The sequence below is a fragment of the Colias eurytheme genome, chromosome 18 (assembly GCF_061535395.1).
Source record: "Colias eurytheme isolate Ceu_HAF_F1 chromosome 18, ilColEury1 Martin Lab GWU primary, whole genome shotgun sequence".
NCBI lineage: Eukaryota > Metazoa > Arthropoda > Insecta > Lepidoptera > Pieridae > Colias > Colias eurytheme.
Window position 1 is genome coordinate 3394775 of NC_142997.1, and position 10848 is coordinate 3405622.

At 34.0% G+C, this 10848-nt stretch overlaps 4 protein-coding genes across 4 annotated transcripts in view; 2 read left to right on the plus strand and 2 right to left on the minus strand.

Annotated features, from left to right (window-relative positions):
- The window catches only part of Fit1 (Fermitin 1), a 34222-nt gene extending 30245 nt beyond the window's left edge, over window positions 1-3977 (minus strand). Inside the window, exon 1 of the mRNA XM_090112182.1 lies at window positions 3702-3977. Coding sequence (XP_089968308.1) covers window positions 3702-3847 — 146 coding nt within the window. The 5' untranslated portion in view covers window positions 3848-3977. The remainder of the gene's footprint in view (window positions 1-3701) is intronic.
- A 641-nt stretch (window positions 3978-4618) lies between these two features.
- On the plus strand, window positions 4619-6784 carry LOC149900518 (uncharacterized). The gene is made up of 3 exons (XM_090112335.1): window positions 4619-4929; window positions 5014-6078; window positions 6282-6784. The coding sequence occupies exons 1-3, from the start codon at window positions 4878-4880 to the stop codon at window positions 6641-6643; spliced, it is 1479 nt and encodes a 492-aa protein (XP_089968461.1). The 5' UTR covers window positions 4619-4877; the 3' UTR covers window positions 6644-6784.
- Window positions 6785-7742: 958 nt separating this feature from the next.
- On the plus strand, window positions 7743-8740 carry ClpP (Caseinolytic protease proteolytic subunit). The gene has a single exon (XM_090112626.1). It carries the CDS (start codon window positions 7934-7936, stop codon window positions 8666-8668), a length of 735 nt encoding a protein of 244 aa, XP_089968752.1. The 5' UTR covers window positions 7743-7933; the 3' UTR covers window positions 8669-8740.
- A 55-nt stretch (window positions 8741-8795) lies between these two features.
- LOC149900520 (hypodermin-B-like) lies at window positions 8796-10848 on the minus strand. Its single transcript, XM_090112702.1, has 4 exons — window positions 10639-10848; window positions 10163-10351; window positions 9693-9835; window positions 8796-9240 (listed from the first exon to the last, which is right to left on the minus strand). The coding sequence occupies exons 1-4, from the start codon at window positions 10846-10848 to the stop codon at window positions 9081-9083; spliced, it is 702 nt and encodes a 233-aa protein (XP_089968828.1). The 3' UTR covers window positions 8796-9080.

The following is a 10848-nucleotide window of genomic DNA, read 5'->3' on the forward strand; positions in this document are numbered from 1 at the left end:
TAAGGACACCAACTTTTCTCGGCTCAGATTTACTTCAATGTCTAGTTTTTTCTCTCTCTAAGTATTTCCATTTAAGGTCAAGCCATTTTCGCGATCGTGCTTAACAATTTACTATCTCGTTTTAAAATATTCAAGATATTTAAGTTCCCGTAAACGTTGAATAATTCATACACATTAAATTATGGTGGGTGAATATCAAGCGCCATTTTGAAAGTTATCTTTTAGATTGGCGTAGGCGCCTTAACTCATTTCTTATGAATATAAAGATGGAAATAGGTAATATAAATAATTTCTGTACTGTAATAACATCTTAGTGCAAGAGATGATGCAATTGAATTTATCGATTGCTTTTACTTATCATAAACAAATACGTAAGTAAAACATTTACGAAATCGATTAAACAGCGTGATATGCTACTAGCTACTGCTTCTGCTATGCTATCTTGATGTAATTTCCATGTCACAGTCGGTAGTTCACCTGTATTGGTCAAAAAACTTGCTCAGTAAAACATACCGTCCGCGAAGGACGCATGCCTGCGTACGCGCATCATGCGTCTCGCTCGCACATCACCCATCTCCCTTTCTCAGTAGCCCCTGCGAATCTGGTACTACTTTTATTACTATGGAAACCTGTTAGGTCTTTTCCCATCAGCGGCTAATGACTATTGACAAAATATGTGATTTGCAAATTATTACTTGGGCCCAAAAAGAGACAATCTATAAAATGATTATTTGAATTCTACTACAATTGAGTGTTATCGAAGTGTATTTTATTCATAGAAACAACATCATATAAAATTTTAAAGCCCCAGAAAACTTAGATTACGCGGGATTCATACCCGCGTTTTTAACCGTACCGTGGTGGTAACACCTGACCTCTTGGCCACCCGTGATCTCATTTCAGCCATAGAACTTTGTCTACTGTTTTGGTTTTCCTTTTCTTATTCTTAAAATGTAATAATGAATTTGAATGCTATAAAACTAAATAATTATAATCTGCATGTGCAAAAGATTATAATTTCAAGAAGTTTATGAATGAATCTAGACTAATATTATAAAGCTGAAGAGTTTGTTTGTTTGAACATGCTAATCGATGCGCTATCTACTGGTCCGATTTGAAAAATTTTATCAGTGTTAGATAGCCCATTTATTGAGGAAGGCTATAGGCTATATATCATCTCGCTAAGACCAACAGGAGCAGAGCACTGCGGGCAAAACTGCGGAGCACAGCTAGTGCATGGAATTTTCATTATTCTATCGTAATTCTAAAGTTTCAACATATTTCAAATTTTGCATCCAATTTTATATACAGGGTGTCCCAAAAAGTAGTGATGAACGGAAGCTGGGAAGTAGAGGACCAAGAGGGCTATCCGAATCACCCCCATGTGTGTTATGCGATTTTTCGTATTTTCAGAGTTATTACATTTTTTTCAATTTTTCATCTATCGCCGAGTACGATGAGATTTTTATTTATGGTGACGTGAATTATTGCGCTAGATGCTTGATTTTTTTTGTGTGCTAAGCTGAAAAATAGGCCATTTCAGTATGGTAACATTTACTATCGTTAGATCTTCGAATGGAATAAAAAAAAGAATTAAATGCCAAGAAAGATAAAATTACCCAGTATGTTCATAACTTCAAGGGCCCATAAAAAAATAAAATCACATAAAAAAGGTTTTCCATTTGGCTTTTAAAAACTTGCTCTATCGATCAGGTAGCTACCCTAAAAATTTCATTTTATTATTCTGAAGGCTTCAATCGAAAAATTGAAATCTAAATGTGGTAAGTGCAAAATTTTTATTAACATGATGATCATTAAAACCAATAAATAGGTGTTTAATTACCAGAATTTTTTTAAATAGCCCCGCTGTTGCTCAGTGCAAGTGCAACATCACCGTAAAAAGTTGTCTTTTAAATGTCTGAATGCTTTTTTATCATTTTTAATGGTTTCTTCTGCTACTATGAATTTCCGGGTTATTTCGTCCAAATTGGGGCATTCTCTCAAGTAGCCGTGGTCTTTTTAGTATCCCCATTGAAACAAATCAATGGGGTTTAGGTCGAGGGACCGTGGAGGCCAGGCTTTAAAGCAGGCGTCACCGGCGCATGCGCAGGCTGCAACGACCAATCCATCTTTCAGGGTATTTTTGCCCTTTAGCCTGGCCTCCACGGTCTCCGGACATAAACCCTATTGAATTTTTTCCGTGGGGATACTACGAAGACGAGAGACTGCCACAATTTGGACGAAATAATCCGGAAATTCATAGTAGCAGAAGAAACCATTAAATATGATAAAAGAGCATTCAGACATTAAAAAGACAACTTTTTACGGTGATGTCGCACTTGCATTGAGCAACAGCGGGGCTATTTAAAAAAAATTCATTTTAAACACCTATTTATTGGTTTTAATGATCATCATGTTAATAAAAATTTTGCACTTACCACATTTAGATTTCAATTTTTCAATTGAAGCCTTCAGAATAATAAAATGAAATTTTTAGGGTAGCTACCTGATTGATAGAGCAAGTTTTTAAAAGCCAAATGGAAAACCTTTTTTATGTGATTTTATTTTTTTATGGGCCCTTGAAGTTATGAACATACTGGGTAATTTTATCTTTCTTGGCATTTAATTCTTTTTTTTATTCCATTCGAAGATCTAACGATAGTAAATGTTACCATACTGAATTGGCCTATCTTTCAGCTTAGCACACAAAAAAAAATCAAGCATCTAGCGCAATAATTCACGTCACCATAAATAAAAATCTCATCGTACTCGGCGATAGATGAAAAATTGAAAAAAATGTAATAACTCCGAAAATACGAAAAATCGCATAACACACATGGGGGTGATTCGGATAGCCCTCTAAGTCCTCTACCTCCCAGCTTCAGTATATCACTACTTTTTGGGACACCCTGTATACATAGGTATAGTGTGAAAAATAAAGACTTCCGTTTATCTTACACTAGCTTACCGCCCGCTTTGTCTAAAACCAAATAAATTATATACTAACACCTTCCTCTTGAATCACTTGTTCTATTAAAAAAAAAACGGAACAAAATCCGTTGCGTTGTTTTAAAGATACATAGGGATAGCATACATAGGGACAGAGAATGTGACTTTGTTTTATACTATGTAGTGATTTTCATTATACACCATAGCGACTATCCTGAATCCTTTAATTACAGAAAAATGTGAGTTCACTGTATTTCAACAATCTCAGTCTTTCAACCTCCAGAGAACTATTTTATCTGCATTGCTTAAGGCAGCTATTAATAACAACTGATAATACCTGACATCATTAAATGCAGTTAATTGCGTATTTTTCTCATTTTATGGATTAAAATGTTCCTCCTAAAAGTGAGGTAAGCTGATAAAAATATTATTTTGATAAACATAAACAATCAAAGAATATTATTTTGTATTAGTACAAACTGAAAATTTTCTAAATACCTAACACAAGCGTTTTTCTTTTCTGTCTATAGTAAATATATTAGATGAAAGAACAGACAAAAAAATTCGAGACCTTTGCCCCGACAGGAGATAAAAGGGTAAACTTTTTTATCGCTTGTAGCTACCGTAATGATTCATCTCAACAGATACGGTAAACAAGTGTCGCTGTAAATAAATATCGAACATACTTTATAACTATATAATGGTTCGAATTCTGCCCCAATAATCAAGAAAGTTGATGAGTAATGCATTACTTACCAAAACTCTCTGTTAATTTTAGCATAACCCCGCCGATATGCATGTCGCCCTTTACAACCATTGTACGCTTCTCGTTCATATCCGTCACGTAGATCGTGAGGTTCCATGACCCATCACCAACAATTTCTCCGTCCGCTAGCATTTTGCACCAGTTTTTTGATCACTCAAACATAAAATAAAAGTGTCACTTCCTGTGGCACATCGCGAATAACTTGACAATAATTATAAAACACTTCCACCAACGTCTATTGTTGACGTTTGACTGACGATTTGACGGAAACTGCGGAGAATAGCGTACATAGACAATAGACAAGCATGTCATAAAAGACATCTCTCGACAGCTGATAATTTTGTTGACATGTAACATCGATATCACATCGATATCGTAGAAAATTTTTTCATTGATTAAATAATAGATTCATTGTAAATTAATAAGGACTTCAAAAATAATATTTTAAACTAATAATCTTTCTAATTCCAAAAACTTTGAAGTCTAATAGAAGAGTGATAAAAAATTTAAATAGTATTTTTACATAAGTGTATACTCTGTATAATATTTAAAGATCCCGCTCGTAAATAAATAAAACCCTCTTACAGTATATTTTATAACTCCTTTATGATATTAATTATATTTCTTTCGTGTGTAACCGTCGCCGCACACGAGCCATGGGCCACAGGCGACAGCCACAAACGCCGCCACGAGAAGCTAGAAGCGTGTAGCGTGTGGCCGCCACAGGCGTCAACCGTGTGCGGCGAGTCCATATAAAATGTATGAAAAGTGCAGGAAATATGCCGGTGGCCCGTGTATGGTAGCCCTAAGCAATCAAGTAACGACGAGTGATGACATGTGGGACCATAAACAAAGAAGAGTGATCAGTGATGACATTGACATTTGACATTTGACATCTGAAAATAGACGTCGGCGACGGCACTCGGCAATCGTAATTCGTAAACGTAAATAATTATTTATCACAGTTATTTAGGACCAAAATCTTGCTGAACATCTTTCAACAAAAGACTGCTTCTATAAATTACACGCTATTAGTATTACTATATTGAAAGTAACCATTTTTAACACGTTATCCCTTGTTTTTGTTACAACAGTTTGTTATGTAGTTAAGTGTTATTAAAAGTAATCATTTACTTCTATTCGGGCATAAAATACATGTTCTATGAGTAAAAGAAGATTATCGCAGGAAATGGTTGCTAAAAATAAAAATAAAGGTAACAAAATATCACTGTCTAATGTAAGTATAAATTAATTGGTTTTCGGTGCAATATTTTGTTAAGAATTTATCTTTCTTTCAGTATTAGCATGTTCTACTCCCGAACATCGATTGGAATCACCGTCGAGGGACAGTGATTCAATATGTGATTCAGATGCTGGAAGTCCTGTGCCATTTTTATGCACTCAAGATGGAGCAGAGGGAGAAACTGATGTTGTATGGAATTTTTACACACCTAAAGCTGAACATGCTACACATAGATCTAAAAACACAACACCTGTGAGTCGTAAAAGTAGAAAAGCTTTAAGGCCTAAACTAATTGAAAAACCATTACCTAAAAGAAAACCTGTGAGACCAACACAAAAAAGAACTGAACTATTTCAAGATTTGATAGAATTGAATCAAAACTTGCATGAGTTAATCAAGCAAAAAGCAAAGTCAAATAATAATGTAAATAAGCCACAATCAGGTAGTGAAGATGACATATTTAGTGATAACAGTGAAAGCTCACCAAAAAGTGTATTGCGTACAAGTAGTCGTTGCCTTAGAAAGAATGTGTTGAGTTCAAAATTTAAAAAGCAAGAACCGGAACCTGGCTTAGAATCTGATGACTCCATGAATGAATGTCTTTTGAGAGCAAGTCAAATTGTTGAGGAAAATATAATAAACTATGATCATTCAGCACCAAAAAGGCCATGCCTTGAAGCTCTTACTACAAAAAATAGAAGTAACTTTAAACCCAGTGCAAAAATTAACATGGATCAAGATTCTATGGACACAATACTTAGTAATATTAAATTGGAATCTCCAGTTATTAACAACAAAACTAAAAAATATGACTCGCCACGGTTAAATAATGATTCATTTGATAACTTGCTGGGCAATTTAAATGATAGTGCATTGGAGAGGCTTTCCCAAATGCCTGTTAAAGAAACAAATAAAAATGTAACAAGTACTAAAGATTCAAGTTGGGTACTAGAAGATTTAACTATACACGGAGAGAGTCCAACATCACGATCATTGTTTGGCAGGCATAACTCCATGCCAGAGTCTCCATCAATGATAGAATTGAATAAACCCTCTACTAGTGGAATGGCATTTGGAAGATACAACTCAATGCCGTTTAATAAAAGTGACGAGAAGATAGGTACTTGTTTTTGCTTTTATAGAACCACTTCAATGTGGAATACATAACCGTTTACAATCTTCCTACTTGCTTGTATTTAATTTACTTTTTACAAATATGTACCTACTCAATTATATTCACTGTCATGAACTTTCTTTTATAAAATAGCTTTGTTTTTTTTAAGTATAAATTTGTAGTTGTAGTTATTAATTTAATATTGAAAGTTCCAGGCGATTCCCCAATTAGATGTACCCAAGACGAAATTAAAAAGAAACATCAGCAAGCCCGAGAAAGACTAATGGCTAAAAGGCTTCTTCCATTTACTACATCACAACATCCAACACAAGGGTCATCACAAAATCAACCAATTCAGAAAAAGACTGTTTTTCAACCTAAAGTTCCTAGCATAACAAAAGGATTATCAGATGTTAAAAATAATAATAGTGTAGCAAAACCTATTAATACTAATAATAACGCAGAACAAAATAAAATTGATTCATCTAATGTTAAACTATTGATAGAAAAGAAACGACAAGAAGCATTAATGAAGTTAAGACGAAGACAACCACAAACAAAGCTGCCATAATATTATACTCCAACAATTTAAATGTTTTTAAGTTTTTAACTGAACTAATCTATGTGATAATGGAGTATTTTATTTACATAAATAAGTGTATTGATCCAATTATGAATGACGTTGTTTTATAAATTATGTATGTATGATTATAATAGAAAGATTTGTGATTTTAATTTGATGTTTTCATTTTTTTCTACTTTAGTACGCATTATTACCGTGCTAGTATTGTATTATTGTCTGTATAATATTATACTATTACATTATCGAGTAGTGCTATTAGCCAAAGTCTACGATAGGATAATTAACTTGGATGATACCTATGAAATTAATCAATTTCAAGTCTCATTGATAGAATGAGTTACATAAAGCTTAGAGCGTATACGCACTATGCGGGTAGCCGCATTGCGGGTAGCCGTCCGGCTGACCGCAATCACAATTATGTACGTAATATTCATTTCTATGCGCACTGCGATGCGGCTACCGCAGACCGCACAGTGCGCATAGAAATGAATATTACGTACATAATTGTGCTGCGTAAATGTGTGCCGGACGGCTACCCGCAATGCGGCTACCCGCATAATGCGTATACGCTCTTAGAGTTTAGACCAATAATCTATACTAATATTATAAAGAGGAAAGGTTTGTATGTATGTAGTTTATGCGTGAAAACCATACATGGTTTTCACGCATAAACTACTGGACCGATTTTGATGAAATTTGGCACAGATAATCTTTAGACCCTGAGAAAGAACATAGGCTACCTTTTATTGCGAAATATGTACGGGCGAAGCCGGGGCGGACCGCTAGTAATAAATATAAGCTTGATCAGCATTATAAAGCAAAATATATGACTGCGAAGTTTGAAGATGGTTGCGAATAACAAAACGAATACGACTTTTTTATAAACATAGCCCGAAATCAAAACAAATCTATAGTTATAACTTATAACATTTTTAATTACATCATTTATAATTAAACAATAATTCATTTCTTTAACATTTTTAAACGATACCTTGTATGTCAATTAGACTTTGACAAATGAATTTATGACGTTTGCAAAAACTGAAAGTTATTTGTCAACTGTCCAAATACCTACTCCGAAAATACAGAAATTCAATTTTGTAGTCACTTTGGAAATAATTTTAGAATAAAAAAAATAGCGTAACATTGTTATTTGTTACACCACCTCTGTTATTATTCGAATTTGAAGTGTGAATGTTATGAATTATTACGCTTAATACATAATCGAAGAAGGTTATAAAATCAACGGTTTATTAAAATACGAATAACGCAACTACGATGGCATTAAAATACGTTCGTCAGGCTTTTAAAACGATATGCATTCGTGAGAAATGTAGCCATCAAAGAATGCTAAGTACCAGCGAACCAGCTAGATTGGGAATGATACCCATCGTCGTTGAACAGACTGGAAGGGGCGAACGAGCATACGACATTTATTCAAGACTTCTACGCGAACGAATTATTTGCTTAATGGGCCCTATTAGTGATGAAATAAGTTCTGTAGTGGTAGCTCAACTCTTATTTTTACAGTCGGAATCTAGTAAGAAGCCGGTACACTTGTATATAAATTCTCCAGGAGGTAATGTCACAGCTGGCTTAGGTATATATGATACAATGCAATACATAACTCCTCCGGTTGCAACATGGTGTGTTGGTCAAGCATGCAGTATGGCTTCACTTCTGCTTGCAGCAGGGGCACCAGGCATGCGTCACGCCTTGCCTAACTCTAGAATAATGATCCATCAACCATCAGGAGGGGTAAGAGGTCAAGCGACAGATATTCAGATTCAGGCAGAGGAGATATTGAAGTTAAAAGCTCAAATTAATGGATTATATGTGCGTCACACTGGCTTGCCAATTGAGAAGGTACAAAATTCAATGGAGCGAGATTATTTCATGTCACCTTCAGAAGCTAAGACATTTGGATTGATTGACAATATATTGGAGCATCCGCCGTCTCAGGCATTGGAGGATGAAGCTGCTGGTGGCCCTACTGCAACTTCTAGTGAATAATCTTTCTTAGTGATAATATAATTCTATAATGGCTTAGTTGAGGATTTAAATATAAATTTATATATTTTAAAATTCTCTTATTTTTCTTGTTATTTATATGAGTGGGGTGAATGAACTTGGTTATATATATGATGTTTATATTTACATAGGTTCGGTATCTAGAGATTGTTGTGAATGTTTATAAATATTAACTAGATAGTTCATGTTAAAAAATGAAGTTAAACACCAAGTTTTTTTATATACATAATTTGTTATACAGAGAGAAATAGTAGCTTCTGCCAGGATGGGACTCTTGTCCAAAATAAAGATATCTCTAGCCATACATTGTTTATAATACCTTGAATTCTATTATCATAATACCTACAAACATATCAAAAGAAAATAAATAAAATTCAAAGCTACTTTTAATAAATTATGACGGGCAACATATTTTTTCAGATTTCTCTTGTATCCACTTGTAATAATAAGAAACATTAGTGTAGACAATAAGTGCAGGGTAGGCATTAACCACATGTGAAACCAATCCAACTAATTGATAATCATTTGTTACTAAACCACTGCCTGAATCACCTCTGAAAAAAAGTTTTTAGTTATAAATTTATAGTTTTTAGATGATACTAAAATATATGTTGAATATTTGCAAATTAAAATAGAAGAATCTTTCTTACAAAGATCAGAAAAAAATTATATTCAATTACAAGCAGACATGCTGTTTGAACACATGCTAAGATTATAGCTTACTATTTATCTGCCCATGTATTCTACAAAAGTATATACTTATAGTTCCCCATCCTCGTGGGATGTCCGGGATAAATGTATCCTATGACCTTCTTCAGGTTCGAAATAATTTTTGTACCAAATTTTATCCAAATCGTGAAATCGTTTAAGTGTGCAGATGAGACACGGACAGACAGAGATCGTTGTAGGGATTCTTCTTAGTTATAGAATTTAAATAACTACAAATGGTTTTGACACTGTTATTATGCTGTCCTACTAAATATATTTAGACCAAGTAGGTACATACTTAGCTGGTCTTGAGTCGTTCCGTTTGAAGCTTCCCGCGCAAATCATACCGGGGTGAAGCATTCCGATACGGGAACACGCGTCTCGAGTTTGTATTTTTTGCTGAACAGCTTTTAATTTATATGTGAATTCGTTCATGTCTGGCTAAAAATAATTATGTTATAACATATATAGGTATTCGAGTATTTTATATTAGACACATTAATTGTGAAAAATTATTCATGTTATTGTTATTAAATCCACATATATTTTAAGAATCTATATTTTCCTCGTTTCAGGCTTCGGATATAGGTCGCCCAATTTCCATTGTAATTCGCCAGTACACCAACAACAACACGAACAAAAGAATTGAATTTGAACCAAGACGTAGTGGTTGATCAATTAAATTTCCATTAATTATGAAAATCTTCCACTGTTAAGTAAAATCCGGGGTTGTTTATCCATTTAGGTAATAAGTTTACTCTAACTTACGTCAACGGCTCCCCAACCGGCCAGCACACCATTTTGGCTCGGGGTAGTTGGCCTTACAATGACGCGTTTGATAGAATTTCCCAAGGGTAACTCATGTTTGAGTTTCACTAGAGCGATATCATTGGCTATAGATCTCGTACTGTATTTACTGTGTCTGTAAACCCTTTTTGCCTTTCTTACTAGCGATACCTTGAAATTAATATTTTCTATTGGACAATTTGTAACATGCTTAGTTCTTCAACATTGCTTTGATTAAGTTATAGGCGCACGTAGTTTTCACATATCTATTGCTTTTTATTCAGTTTAAGGTTATTAGGTTTTAGTTCATTTTATAAGCAAATATTAAAAATTAAACGAAGTATTCATAGAATATATATAAGAGAGTCGTTGTAAATTTGAAGCTTGAACTATATTTATTCATAATATGTTCAAAAAAACGATATATAAACACAGCATGAAATTAATTCGTAACAAACCTTTTCTACATCTTGATGTCCACCGTACGCTCTTACAATACTTTTCTTATTTAGTATTTCGAAACAATGCGCGGCCGATATCAGTACCATTTGATTCAGCACGGAAGAGCCACATATAAAAATAGCATCTTGAGATTGTATTAATAAAAATACAGCATGTGGAAAGTTTTGTATCGTGGAATATTCACCACCAATAACTCTTCCTTCCAT

Bases quoted from the DNA above. Each gene is read 5' to 3' on its own strand.
- LOC149900518 (XM_090112335.1), top strand. From the start codon at position 4,878: ATGAGTAAAAGAAGATTATCGCAGGAAATGGTTGCTAAAAATAAAAAT. The intron at 4,930-5,013 runs GTAACAAAATAT...TCTTTCTTTCAG, and splicing joins TGCTAAAAATAAAAATAAAG to TATTAGCATGTTCTACTCCC. The intron at 6,079-6,281 runs GTACTTGTTTTT...TAATATTGAAAG, and splicing joins TAAAAGTGACGAGAAGATAG to TTCCAGGCGATTCCCCAATT.
- LOC149900520 (XM_090112702.1), bottom strand. From the start codon at position 10,848: ATGGAAGGAAGAGTTATTGGTGGTGAATATTCCACGATACAAAACTTT. The intron at 10,352-10,638 runs GTTTGTTACGAA...ATTAATTTCAAG, and splicing joins GACATCAAGATGTAGAAAAG to GTATCGCTAGTAAGAAAGGC. The intron at 9,241-9,692 runs GTATGTACCTAC...ACTTTTTTTCAG, and splicing joins AACGACTCAAGACCAGCTAA to AGGTGATTCAGGCAGTGGTT.
- ClpP (XM_090112626.1), top strand. From the start codon at position 7,934: ATGGCATTAAAATACGTTCGTCAGGCTTTTAAAACGATATGCATTCGT.